The 14,827-nt window shown below is 39.7% G+C and overlaps 1 protein-coding gene across 4 annotated transcripts in view; it reads right to left on the reverse strand.

Annotated features, from left to right (window-relative positions):
* Positions 1–608: 608 nt before the first annotated feature.
* Positions 609–14,827, reverse strand: part of LOC125457838 (carcinoembryonic antigen-related cell adhesion molecule 1-like) — a 44,683-nt gene continuing 30,464 nt past the window's right edge. For 2 of the 4 annotated variants that reach the window (XM_048542499.2, XM_059650862.1), the window contains 6 exons: positions 11,078–11,246; positions 8,189–8,290; positions 7,760–8,101; positions 6,931–7,194; positions 4,018–4,128; positions 609–1,457 (listed from right to left, as the gene is read on the reverse strand). In XM_048542499.2, coding sequence (XP_048398456.1) covers positions 1,339–1,457; positions 4,018–4,128; positions 6,931–7,194; positions 7,760–8,101; positions 8,189–8,267 — 915 coding nt within the window. In that variant the 5' untranslated portion in view covers positions 8,268–8,290; positions 11,078–11,246 and the 3' untranslated portion in view covers positions 609–1,338. Of the gene's footprint in view, positions 1,458–4,017; positions 4,129–6,930; positions 7,195–7,759; positions 8,102–8,188; positions 8,291–8,765; positions 9,644–11,077; positions 11,247–11,640; positions 11,955–14,827 lie in introns of those variants that run through there. The other 2 variants (XM_048542498.2, XM_048542500.2) reach the window with 2 other exon arrangements.

Here is a 14,827-nt window from a genome sequence, read left to right on the forward strand (position 1 = left end):
TGATAGTGATTAGGCTTTGAGTCACTAATTATAGCCAATTCAAGTCATAGAGGTCTACAGCACAGAAACAGGTCCTTTGCTCAACTTGCCCATGCACCCTGTTTTCACAATCAAACTACAATGGTCCACTTGCCTGCATTTCGTCCCTATCCCTCGACACCTATCCCGTCTGTGTATCTGTCTAAATGTTTCTTAAATGACAAAAGTGTACTCGCATGCCCCACTATCCCCTGCAGCCCATTCCAGACACTGGCTACCCTCTGTGTGAAAAAATTTACCCTTCTGGACCCTTTTGTATCTCTCCCTTCTCACCTTAATTTTATGCCCTCTAGTTTAGATTCCCGTACCATAGGGAAAAGCAGTTGGCTATCTACCATATCTATGCCTCTCATGATTTTATAGACACCTATTATCTCACATCTCAGTCTCCCAAGCTTCAGGGAAAAAAAGTCAAATATTATCCCTAATAAAACATCAGATAGACACACCCTCCTACTGGAACTAATGAACAACAGGAGTTGAGCAATAGCCAGCAGTTGTTCCTGGCTGATCACACTGACAAACTAAGGAATAACTTGTTTTATTACTAAATGACATTACATACACGTTGTAAATCTACACACATCATTATTCCTGTTTTCAACAGTCAATATCATCTCACAGATTTACATTTTATCATCCAATGATATTGCGAATCAGGTAATCACAGATGTTATCACTGATACAAAGCTAGTTTATTTTAAATTTACCACAAAACAAGATTCACATTCTGTATGTATGTCTCTGAAAAGTTAAGTATCTCAACAGAGCTGAAAGGATTTCCACCCGCCTGCGGCCTTCGCGATGCTTTGTTTTAATTAAACAGTCGGATTCCCCTGGTCCGCACCAGTTCTAAGTCAGCTGCTAGGCGCCGGCCGAGGCCACCCGCCTTGGCGGGAGTAACTATAACATCTAGTTACAGGTCGGCCACCTCCTCGTGGTTCCCCTGGAAGCAGGCTTTGCCTGATGTATCAAAGCTAAACAAAGGTCTCATTTTACAAATGCAGCATTAATCATCAGAATGAATGAGTTGGTCATTGCTGGAGATACAATGTGTCGCAGTTTGCATCAGCATTCTCTACAGCACATAGTAGAATAAGTTGCCAGGGCCCAATAAGCAGTAGCTTTTGATGTAGAAGTATAGATATTAGGTGAGGCTACTGCAGAAGCTGCAATTATGTCAGTGTGTGTGTAAAAAAGAAATTATTACATTCTCTGATATAATAAAAAAAACTCCACAAAAATAACCCTTATTTGGTAGCTCAGTTAAATTCAATTTCTTCCTCTTAAATGTTATATTCAGTAGTACTGAGCAGATAATGGAAAGTGTTTAGCTTCAACTCTTGTAATATATGCGGCTTCAATTTCTCTTTGATTTAGGTAACATGTTTCTTCATTCCATTTTCCTATTGCTACATCTGAGAAAGTACATAAGATTCATGTCAGCTTATTAGTTTTTGAAAACTGGTCAGAAGCACATAATTATGCAAGCTGATAAAACACAGGTTTACAGCTGTGGCCATTCAATGCACAACAGATCAGGCATTACATTTCTCTACTATATTCCTCTCTGTATAGCTAGTGGGAGAGAAGAATTACATAAAATTTTTAACAATAACATGGTTAGAGTGTGAAACTCAATCCCACAAATAGTATTTGAAGGGAAAAGCACAGATGTATTTAAACTAAACTTTACCTAAGCTAGATAAAGAAATGAGGGGACAAGGACTGTAAGGTTATGAGAACAGGCTCAGATGGGGAGAAGCATTGTGTGGAGCATTAACACTAGTATGAGATGGGTGGATTATCCTGATCACGTGTTTCCGAGCTATACACTTAATTCAATCGTGTAGTTCTTTGGAAATTTATTTTCTCTACTCAAAGAATTACAAGTCAAGATGCTGAAAAGAATTAACTATTTTCTCTTGTGGAGTTATCAAAAATGAGAGAATATAACATTAAAATTGCAGCTGGATCACTTAGCAGAGAAACCAAGAAACATTTAATCAAACGAATACTGGAAAATATCTCAAATTGACAGTTGAATTGTGTAGTTAATGGAATAATTAAGCTAACAAGACTGATGATATTGTTTATTGTGTAACAGTATCAAGGGATTTTTAAGTTATTTATTCACAGGATGTGAAATTCACAAGCAAGGCCAGCGTTTCTTGCCCATCCCTAATTGCACTGGAGAAGGTGGTGATGAGCTATCTTACTGAACTGCTGCAGTCTTTGCCATGTAGGGGCACCCACAGTGCCATTAAGAAGGGTGTTTTGACCCAGTGATAATGTAAGATCAATGATACAGCTTCAACACAGCATGTGTATGACTTGGAGGAGAATTTCCAGTTTCTAAACCTGCCCCATGTAACATGTTGATAATGCGAAACAACACGAAGAAAGGTATCCGCAGTGTGAAATAAGGGACTTCATTTTCACAAGAATTGTATGGTGGTTTTACTGCCAATACGGTCACAGCAGATGCATTTATGACAGGTAGATTGGTGATGGTGAGGTCAAGTAAGTTTCTCCCTCTTGTTGGTTCCTTCAGCGCTTGCTATAGACCTAGTATAGCTATATGTCCTTTATGACTCAACCAGCTTGGCCAGTAATGCTTCTGATGACCCACATTGGGTGATGGAAATTGAAGTCTTCCCACTGGAATACATTCATTGCCTTTACCATTTTGTCTGCTTTTGAAATTGGTGTTCAACACAGAGATATACTGAGGTGGTGAGATGGTTGCGGTGGCGGGGGGGGGGGGGGGGGGGGAGGTGTAGCAGGATAGGTGGTAATCAGCACAATGTCTTCCAAGCCCATTTTGTTTTGAAGCCATGAGAATTCATAAGGTCTGGGCTCAATGTGAGTGCTCCTTGGGCAACCCTCTCCCAACTGTATACCAATGTGCTGTCTTCTCTGCTGCGTTTGTCCTGCTGGTAGAATAGGATGTATCTAGGAATGGTTTGGTGGTGACTGGAACATTGCTTGTAATCTTGTATGGTTCTTTGAATATGAATAGTTCAGGCTGTTGCTTGACCATTCTGTGGGATAGTTCTCTCAATCTTGATCTCCCAAATCTTACAAAGAAGTACTTTGCAGAGTCAAAAGGGCTCATTTTCCTGTTGTATTTTATCCAGTGTCTAGTCAATGACCAGTGGTCCATTCAGTTTCATTGGTTTTCTTGGATTTTGTGGCAGTTTGATGTAACTGAGCAGCTTAGCAGCTCAGAGTCATCATACTTCTATGGGTCTCAAGTCACATTTGGCTAGGCTAGGTAAGGATAGCAGGTTTCCTTCCTATAGAAATTCTCAGGGAATAACGTGAACTGAGGTACAGATCACCCTTGATCTAACTGAATGGTGTGGCAAGCCTGAAGGACTCAATCATCCTACAGGCTGAATTTTAATGGGAGCTATGTTCTCCACCTCCCTCAAAAGGTCTGCTATCTCCTAGCCATGTTATGCTGGGTTATGACATTAATTGGCTAAGGGCAAACACACCAACAGAGGACCATAAAATCCACCTCTACATTCTTGGATCGAAATGGCAAGAAACTGTTTAATGTGAGGATTGGACGATTCAGGGACACAATTTGGGAAATTTTACAGACAACATTTCATAAATATTTGAATGCATGGACATGTGAAAGATATTAATTTTGTTACCACTGGTTGGGCACTTTTAATCTGCAAGAAAACAAAGTTCAGGTTATCTTGACTTAATAAGTATCATTAAAAATAGAAATAAATAATTTGATTTTGGGGTTTTTAAAATGCATTATTTGTATGATTTTGACTGAAATTCAACACCAATATTTAACCTTGAAATAACTAATTTGACTCACTGTATATTTCTGAAACTTTTCTCGTGTAATTTTTTCTGTCCATAAATATTTTAATGCATGGAATAAGTAATAAATATCCTTGAACTTCTGCTGAATCCTTATAGTTTTGTCAAATAATAATTTGTACTTACTGTTTCCTTTATCACAGGCAGCTGGTTTTGTTTTGAAACAGATTATAATAATTATAACCAAACCAAGAAACAACACAGTTGCAGTACCTATAAAGACTGGTCTCTGCCAACCTGAAATAAATCAGAAATGCATTAAAATTTATTGTATGAAATGACTGAATTGGCAGTTTAAATAACCTAAGATGTGACAGAATTAGTGTAAATTAAATAAAGGTTGTTCCGACATCAAAGTGTGTGTATTCAATAGATAGAAGCCAAATAAAATGAAAATGTGCACTTGTTACATGGATAATTTACTTCTTTTGTTTGCATACATGGACAGACACTCCGAGTCCAGATAAAAAGAGCAAGACATTAACCCTACACTGCACGTTATTGGTTTTCATCTAAAAAAAAAGCCAATATCCATTTCATTTGAAGCATGGTAATGTTGATTACATTTAACAGTGGCATTGCTTGTATTAATTTTATCTTTTCATAAGGCCACTGATCAGGTTCTTGGTGCTGAACAGATCCAAATATAAACCCATCTGGCTCAATCAGAGGCTAATTACTGAGGGATGCTCTGTGACTCATTGTTATCTATAAACTTTCATGAATGAGGCAATAACATTGAACTCATTGAAAAAACCCACACATTTCTTCCTTTCTCATTTAGACTTTCAAACCATTGAAATGTCACTGCACATCCTTGATTCAATACTTTTTTTCCAATAGAATGCCTTTGGGGGTTGCTCAGTGGTTAGCACTGCAACCTCACAGCGCCAGGGACCCAGGTTCGATTCCAGCCTCAGGCAACTGTCTGTGCTGGGCGTGCACATTCTCCCTGTGTCTGTGTGGGTTTCCTCCGGGTGCTCCAGTTTCCTCCCACAGTCCAAAGATTTGCAGGCTAGGTGGATTGGCCATGCTAAATTGCTCATAGTGTTCAGGGGTGTGTGGGTTATACGGGGATGGGTCTGGGTGGGATGCTCCAAGGGGCAGTGTAGACTTGTTAGGCCAAAGGGCCTGTTTCCGCACTGTAGGGAATCTAATCTAAAGTAGTGTTTGCACTTGGTCATATTGGTACCTTTACAGCTGCTTATGATGCTTGCAGCAAAACAATGGCACAGTTCTATTTGGTTTACTTTGTAATTTTTCATTCACATTTTTTCCAAGCAGACCAGAAGAGATGTTTGTCTTTATAAGAAGTTTCTGTGGATACTTTCACAAACAGAGAACTGCAGAACATTTTTGAAAACACTTTAATAATAAATATTAAACATTTAAAGATTTAACACCAAATGTTTTAGATCTTGATGTCGTTTTTTTTGTAAGTAAGCACTGAAGAGCTGACTTCAACTATACTGTTAAGGAGGAGTAGATGTCTATAGGTTCTTGTAAATCAATAACCTCATCCTTTTTGGAATGAACAAATAATTTGTACTAATGTTGTCTTGAAAATATCTAAGGTATAATGGGTGAACAACCAATGTCAAGGAAGTCAGTGTAAGGAAAGAGAAAATAACTTGCATTTATTCATCACATAGCACAATTTAATGATTTTTTTATTTCACCAATATCTCCCAGTACAGGGTCACCACCACTGCACCACAAGAGGGTCCCCCAAATGACTCACAATGAATTAATTGATTCTGAAGGATTGCCACAGTTGATTGTTGGAAAGCAATCAATTTGCATTGAGTAAGAGCTACGCACAGCAGTAAGAGAGGCAATCCACTCATCTGTTTTTGCAACATTGGATCACGCTTGTTAGAACACCGGGAGAACTCAACTCCTGACTCTTCATCAAGTCATGCTATGGGATCTTTGTATCAACTGAGCACGTTTAACATCTCATTGATGTGCTGTATCTCTAATAGAATGCAGTTTGTAAGTACAATGATTTAATTCAGAGGTAGCAAGGATATAACCGAGCTAACAATGACATATAAATTTCCTTAACTAACATAATGTTTCCTAGGTCTCACTTCCAAAATATCTGAGTTGAATGTTGTTAGAGTCCAGTAACTGCATAACTGAGCTGTCAGTTACACGGTGTCAGGTACTCTGTAAAGATACTCTTCAAAACTCTGAAGTTACAATGATCAGGGGATGCATGATGGAAATTCATTCTACATGCATTAACATTCATTGCAATCGTGTCGTAAATTTACGATAATTTGCATTCAGAGCATCTTGTTTTCAGCAAGCCATGCCTAACTACAATCAAACTGCCAGAATGATGGATGCCATCTCTACCCCATCTAATAATATCTTGACAAAACTTGACTCTACCTTCATAGAATAGGGTGCACTTTATTTATTCAGGATATGTGTGAAAAATGTACTTCGGTAAGAGTGTCATGTCTCTCCACTATAGCAGTGAGAACTTGCATATTTAACATAGTAAAACAGGGCACTTTAGAGTAGGATTATTAGACAAACCTGAAGATGAGTCACAAAGCAAACATGAGAATATGTTAGCAAATGTTTGACCAACAGAGAATTTTTTTCGAGCATGTTAAAAGGGGAAGACAAAGTTTGAGACTCAGACACATTTACAAAGTACATTCCAGACATATAGCCCAGACAGCTGAATGAATAGATGCCAATTGAGGAACAATTAAAACAGGAATTGTACAAAAGGCCAGAATTGGAATAATGCAGAGGATGGAAAGGGCTAAGATTTCATAAATAGTTGAGACCTTGGGGCATCTTGAAAGCAAGGAAGAAAATTTAAATTTGATATGATGCTGGAAAATGTGCCTGCTTAGTTCAAAGAGCATGGGGATGGTGGATTAATGGAACATGCTGAAAATATAATGCTGATAGCAGAGTTTGAATGGGCTTACATTTGTCAGAGGGTAGAAGGCAAGAGGCTGGACTGGAGAATAGTCAAGTACTGTGTTAAGAGTAGATTTTACAGTCTCTCACCTTTAGAATTACACTGCTCTGGTTTCTGTGGGTCACTAGTTTCCCTGCTGACTGGATTCTCTGCTACACACATGTACTCGTTTTGGTTCTGTTCATGATCATGATTCAGCACCAATTCAGCTCTGTCATTGATTCTACTTATGGCTCCAGACAAGGATTTTTTTTCCCAGTGTAATGTGACATTTGTGCCATTGGAGACAGAGCAACTTAGGCTGACATTTGTGGTTGAACAATTTATTGTTATCGAAGGCTTGGAAACTGGCTCTAAAATAGAGACAACAATTAGGAGGTGAATGGCAAGATGATGGCATTAGATAAATTTTGACAGTTACATTTTATGGAAAAATAAATGATTGGTTATATTTGCACAAAGTATGTAAATTGGAAATGTGCACAACTGAATTACTGGAAATTTCTGGTCAATTACCCACACAAACAGTAGCCAATGTCAATGTACTGTGGTCAGTACAATCTCTGTCTGTACTACAACTCCAATTAATTCTATAAATCTCACAAATTTGATGGGTTAATACAGACGCTTGAAACCGACTACAGGCCCTGACTTTGAAAATAACTCAAATAATCTATTAACAGATGCTGGTGAATTTACTGTAAAAATAAAAGATCTGGGAATGGTGAGGGAAGGGCCCACAGAGCGAACATACTGGCTTTATCTCTCTACAATATTCCTGATCTCAGCTGTGGTCTTGAGTCAATGCTGAGAACCTTCTCACTAAGTAACCATGCTATTACGCTTTCCAATAATTGTCATAGATACAAGCTGAGTTTAAAAGCATTTATTTTAAAGTTATATAATCAAGCAGCTTACCAAACACTTGCAGTTGAAATAGTGTTTCTTCTGTCACTGTTGATGGTTCATGGCAATCGATTTGTATTGCATACGATTTTGAGTCATTAATTTGTACATTCTGCAGCACCAGAGAGCAATTTGTGGCAAATTGCAGTCTGTCTTTATACAAAATATGTATGAAATATTGAGTTATTCCCCCTGAAGCCAATGTAGCATGAATTGGTGATTTTGACAGAAATGCTACTTCACACTTATTACTGCATGCGGTGGCCACCGGAAACAAAACTTGTTCACCCACAGTTGCATTTATGACGGAGAGAGCTGAGATCTCTGTTCCAAACACTGTAAGCAAACTAAACGCTGAAATTGAAAAAAAAACTACATTAAATTGATGAATACATATCTTGCTGAACAACCATCAATTTAATAATCATTTAAGTCTTTTACCTGAAAGCAGTGTGAGCATTTTCATATTGATGATTTCTTGACTGTGCTGTATTCTGTGTATTTTTTTCTTGTTTTCCATGGTTTAGCATAAAAGAATTTCAACTGTAGGCATTTCAAATTAATTTATTGAATAATTGCACAGCATTTGCATGTGAATCTAGCCTTCGCTCAATTGTAGTCTGTTAAGATATTTTATTTTTAAATTGAAACCATCAATGATAGGCACAGTTCATTGTATGAGACCACAAAGATTAAGAAAAGTTGGAATCTGAGAATTAGAGAAGCAGTAATCAATTCTTAACAAGCACAGATTTTAAAACTAATAGTTCAAGGAGGATAAGACAATTGGAAAGAAACGTGCAGAGATGTACAGAGTTGAGAGCCTGGGGAAGAATGAGCCAGAACACAATGCAGTTAAATCGGATGGAAAACGAAGCAGTTGGGTCTTCCAAGGAGCAGGAAAAGATAGCTTAGAGAACCAATCATCAGTATATTATTTGCAAAGTAAAGACAGACAAGAAAAAGTTTGACAGAGGAGGTTTGATGTGGGAAATACTTATCATATCACAAGCATTACCTTTTATCTTATTTCTCCTCTTGCATACATCTGCCAAATGGAGATGTGGCTCTAGGAGTAGACTCATCAGCCACACAAGGACCCACGGAACCCATGACCATTGGCATGGTATTTCCTAGGTCGACAATCATACTCATTAGCGAGTGATTGATGACGACGACAGATCTAGGAGTGTGTGAACATTTTACAAGGGTCTTCATGTATGATGATTAACACCACGAAGAAACACAATGGGATGATTCAGGCATCATATGACTTTTTGTTTAAAAAAACGAGAATACAAGTTATCATTGCAATTTCTCAGCCTTGCCTCTTTCGATTCTCACTATGTCCGGGCTTAGGAAATGAATTTGCAACAGCAAAGCATCAAACCACAGAGGGGATGAATTCAGTTCATGTTTCATGCCGTCAACATCACACCTTCTTACCGACCCATCAAGAGAGATAATGGCTGTAGTAAGAAGACCGTGGTTGAGACCACAGAGACCTTGCAGATGAAGTGGGCCCTGTGAAGGCAAGTGGCTTTACGCAGCAGCACCGTCATAACCTTTCACAGAATAACTCTGGAAAATGCAGGTGCTTTTAAATATGCATAAGTCAAGCACACAATTAGAATATTAAACCTCTCTGATTCAGTCTTCATATTTGTGCGTGCAGTAGCAAATGTCAGACAAGTTGCGGCTTAACTTGACGTTGGCACGCGCAAAATGAATGAGGGAATGCGAAAAAAAAAGAGCTAGCCTATATTATCCGATGATAAATTGGCAAAAGGATGTCAAAATAATGTGTTTCATTTTAAGGGGAAAAAATCGCGCAACTCGAATAAATTCAATCATCAATCACTGGAATCCAGGGGGTGAACACAGCAAATTCTATCACCTAACCCAACCAGTTACACTTCATAGTGTGGAGCGGGACGAAAACAAGGGAGGGAGGCAGCATTAGAGGAGTGGAAAGCTGAATTTTCGGGTCGGGACCCTTCCTCGGAGTCGGCATCGGCAGTTCTTACTATCTCAGTTACACTTCATTCTCTTTGTCCTAGAAAAGTACGGGTGTACAATGATTTTTAGTGTGCCCAATATTCACATTCAATTGTAGGAACTCCTAATGATCTAGCTCTTTAGTAAAGGCATTAATAGCATTAATTTATTAGTAATGAAATGTATTTCAACTATCGTCCGTGATGAGTACGAGATTGAGAAAGACCCGGAGGTTGAAGTGATTTTGATGGCGTTGATTTTCGATTTGTTTTACTCCTTTGTTCTTCGACGTTACATTGACGTGAAATGGGGGCCTTTGACAAACACAAGCGCACCCCCCTCTCTGATGAAGGGTCTAGACCCGAAACGTCAGCTTTTGTGCTTCTGAGATGCTGCTGGGCCTGCTGTGTTCATCCAGCTTCACATTTTATCATCAGCGCACCAATATTGTTGGCTTTTAATGAATCCGACGTTTCTGAGCACCGTGCCGAAACGAAGGATTTATCGTTTGAGGATATGCAACATTGTAAAATATCTCAGGCAAAGACTGTATCCGTAGGTGAGATGGTTTAAAATTAGAAAGGTGTTTGTACGGATTTTACTGCGACCATCTTCACCCGTTGAAGTAATTCCAACGGAAGAGTAAAAGACGCACTTGAGCAAAGGATTCACTAAAAAAAAGTAAGGGCGAATCGAACAAACATTACATTGAATATTGAATTAATTTCTTGTAAAAATACTTCGATTTAATGATGTGATAATATTGTCAGTTCTGAGGGTCACTCGATGTGAAACATTTACTCCGATTTGTCCAGAGATGCTTCCCGACCTGCTGAGCTTTTCCAGCAATCTCTGTTTTTGTTTCTGTTATTATTGTCTATAGATTTTTGATTTATTTGCAAAACTATAATTTCAGCTACAAAGAGAATCTGTTGGAGTTAAAATTTATGCAAACATTAAACAAAAAGACTCTTCGTGTGGTCTATTCCCTTTTCGGAATAAACGTGTTAAATTATTTCCAGAAGTAACTCTCAATTTTAAGGGGACTCACATGCTTGCAACCAAAGGGCAATTTGTCTCATATTGAACGTTCTGCCTTAAATTTTTAACTCCCCCGACACAGCATTCCGAGGTCCAATACAAATATAACATCAACTTGCATTTATGTAGCGCCTTTAATGCAGGGAATGGTCCCCACATCGCTTCACAGAGCCTCGCGGGTAATGCACAGTCCCAATTAATAACCGCCGCTCCCCGTTTTAAACACCGCTTTGCAAAACTGTAGCGCTCCTGAGGACAGGGTTCGGCGCGTCGCCTCCAGTGGTCACTTACCTCCGGGCAGACTTTATAACATTCCCTTATCAAAATGCAAAGAAAGGCTGCGTCTGAGATAACGGTGCAAATCCAGGCATTGTATTGCGCTCCAGCGATCTTAACAGGACAAACCGATTCCTGGGACACGGACAGAAAACGCTGGCGAGACTCAGCAAACTCAGGCCGCCTGTGTGGAGGGAGAGGGGCAGACAAGGTTAAAGTTTCACATCAACGTTCGGTTTCTGCTTCTCTTCAATTCGTTAACGTTTCATCTGGGTTTGGGAATAGTCCCAGTTCGTTTCGCACGCATGTTGCTGGTTTAATAAACCCGCTAGACTGACTGCGCTAGTAGATCAGTCGGTAACCCACCTTCGCGAAGTGCAATGGAGAGAGAAAAATAAAAAACATTGAAATGACAACCTAGATAGATTGGGTTGCAAGACTCCTGCAAAACATTGTTATTCCAGAACAAAATCCTGTTGGTAAACATTTTTATTCCAAACAGAAGAAAGAGCTTTTTTTAAAAAATGACCATGAATGTGTTTTACATTGATTCGAACGGAAACTGAACGGTACCTTACCTTTTTTTAGTTATGCACCCATTGCTAACTAACTTCAGAATCACAATTAACTTGGATTCAGGTCATTTTCACCAGCTTTTGTTTTTAAAATGCACTTTCTATTGAATTTTGTTAACTTTGCAGTGAAACCACTCTGCTCTGTCACCTTGGATTATTTACCCAGTCGCCGAGCCTCTCTGAGACTCCCTCACACACCCACTGCTCTCTGACTTGCTGCTTCTCTCTCCAAGCGCCTCCCGTCCATCTGTTTGCACTGCTCCGAACACGGGGCATAAACTAGAACCAGAGTTCACAGGAAGGGCCGGCAGATTGATGTGCGCGGGACTCTGGTTGCTCTGAAAGTGACTTCCAACTATCAATATTAGGCTAGCAGTAAAGGGGCACCTTGTAAATCCATATAGGTATGTATACCTCTGTGCGGAACTACGTTTAATGTTTATTATGGTACAGCTGGATGCCCTTCACCTTGAACTGAATGAATGACACTGGGTAGAAATGAGCTAACTTTTCGTTGTCATCTTACATGGTCTTTGTTCATCTTTTACTGACTAGCAGTTAGACTTGACACCATTTATTCATTTTATATTGAAATCTTTGAATTCATTGATGAAAACAGCCACAAATATAGGAGCAAAGAAGGCCATTCAGCCCACTGAGCCTGAACACCATTTAATGAGATCATGGCTGAATTGATAATCCTCAATTCCAAATTCTAGTATCATGAAAGATTTCTAGCACAAAAAGAAACCAATCAGCCCTGTAAGATACACCCTCTGCAGTCACCATCACCATCTTTTCTTGCAAAGTAATTCTGTCTGGTGTTTACTCAGTTCTCTTTTGAAAGATACCATTGAATCCATCACTCTCTCATGCAGTGCAATCCAGACACACTTATAAGAAAAATACTGTTCCTATGCCTTTATTTTTCTTTTGCTAATCACTTTCCTAGGTGTCTTCTCATTCTGACTCTTTTGTAAATGGGTTTCCATCTACTTGTTTGGATGTCTCATAATTTTGAACATAAATAGCAATCTTCTCAACATTCTCTTCTTTAAACAGAGCCATTCCATTGTCTCCAATCAAACCTCTTAAGCAAAGTGCCTGCTTCCTGTCCATTCACAAAAATCTTTTCTGTATCCTCTCTAAGACCTTCACATCTTTCTTAGCATGCAATATCAGAATTGGCAAAATGTTCAAGTTGGGGCCAAGCTAGTGCATTATAAAGGTTCATCAGAACTTCTTCACTTCTGTTCTTTATGCCCTATAATATGAAGCCTAGAAACCCTTGTCCCCTTTTAGAGTTTTCTCAACCTGCTCAGTCACCTTCAAACAATTGCACACATATACCTCCAGGTCTTGCTTCTGAGCCCGCTTTATACAAACTATTGTTTCTTAAAACTTTCCTGGCACTTAGGTCAAATTGATTGGCCTGCAGTTACTAGGTTTATTCTTACACTCTTTATAAGCAAAATGTTGTATTGTAGCAACCAATTGGCTTGAAGCCTTCTTTTGAAAATTGTATCAAAGTCTTAAAACTGTTAATTGATTTGAAACACAAATTTTAAAACAAAATTATTTTGATTGCCTGGTCATTTAAATACACTTCAAAACATTCATAGTTAAAAAATTGCCATCTCACCCACAAAGGTGTTATTTTGTAGCTTACTTTCTTCACTTGCATGAGTGAATTCTTACTTCTTATTCATCTAGTTATGTTTTTATTCATATGTGGGCTGATTTGAGGTTCACAGAATGCTAGCACTAATTCCACTTGCAGGAACATTACAAAATATGAGCACTCTTGTTTAAACCAAAAGCCATGTCTATATAAATAATATTGTATTTATTTCCCACCACGTCGGTTAGAACAACCCTACAATATGATTATATAAAGTACCTTTACTGGCCTACACACTTTCAATTCAGCACTTGAAAACACATTAAACAAATAGGCATCATTAATGCTGCTTGCAGTGAATGTGTATGGGAGGATCTTGCGCTTTTCATCATATTAATAAAAGACCATCAAACGTGTTTGTTTATAGCTTTCTGTACAGAATAATCTGTAGATTTATGCTAGTTTCAACAAGTTGCATTTGTTCTTTTTGTTTATAGCTTTATGTACATAATAATGCTCAGATTTAGGCTAGTTTCAATAAGTTCCATTTGTTCTTTTTGTCAGAATATGTACAAACCAGCTGTTATAATTAATAAAGTGTGAAGCTGGATGAACACAGCAGGCCAAGCAGCATCTCAGGAGCACAAAAGCTGACGTTTCGGGCCTAGACCCTTCATCAGAGAGGGGGATGGGGAGAGGGTTCTGGAATAAATAGGGAGAGAGGGGAGGCGGACCGAAGATGGAGAGAAAAGAAGATAGGTGGAGAGGAGAGTATAAGTGGGGAGTTGGGAGGGGATAGGTCAGTCCAGGGAAGACGGACAGGTCAAGGAGGTGGGGATGAGGTTAGTAGGTAGGAAATGGAGGCGCGGCTTGAGGTGGGAGGAAGGGATGGGTGAGAGGAAGGACAGGTTAGGGAGGCAGAGACAGGCTCGAACAGTTCATCCACTTCACCAACACCTTCCACCCCAACCTTAAGTTCACCTGGGCCATCTCCAACACATCCCTCACCTTCCTGGACCTCTCAGTCTCCATCTCAGGAAACCAGCTTGTAACTGATGTCCATTTCAAGCCCATCGACTCCCACAGCTACCTAGAATACACCTCCTCCCACTCACCCTCCTGCAAAAATTCCATCCCCTATTCCCAATTCATCCACCTCCGCCGCATCTGCTCCCAGGATGAGGCATTCCACTCCTACACATCCCAGGTGTCCAAGTTCTTCAAGGACCGCAACTTCCCCCTGCAATGCTCGAGAACGCCCTTGACCGCGTCTCCTGCATTTCCCGCAACACATCCCTCACACCCCGCCCCCGCCACAACCGCCCAAAGAGGATCCCCTCGTTTTCACACACCACCCCACCAACCTCCGGATACAACGCATCATCCTCCGACACTTCCGCCATCTACAATCCAAAGCGACCACCCAAGACATTTTTCCATCCCCACCCTTGTCTGCCTTCCGGAGAGACCACTCTCTCCGTGACACCTTGTTTGCTCCACACTCCCCTCCAACCCCACCACACCCGGCACCTTCCCTTGCAACCACAGGAAGTGCTACACTTGCCTCCA

The sequence above is a fragment of the Stegostoma tigrinum genome, chromosome 14 (assembly GCF_030684315.1).
Source record: "Stegostoma tigrinum isolate sSteTig4 chromosome 14, sSteTig4.hap1, whole genome shotgun sequence".
Taxonomy (NCBI): domain Eukaryota; kingdom Metazoa; phylum Chordata; class Chondrichthyes; order Orectolobiformes; family Stegostomatidae; genus Stegostoma; species Stegostoma tigrinum.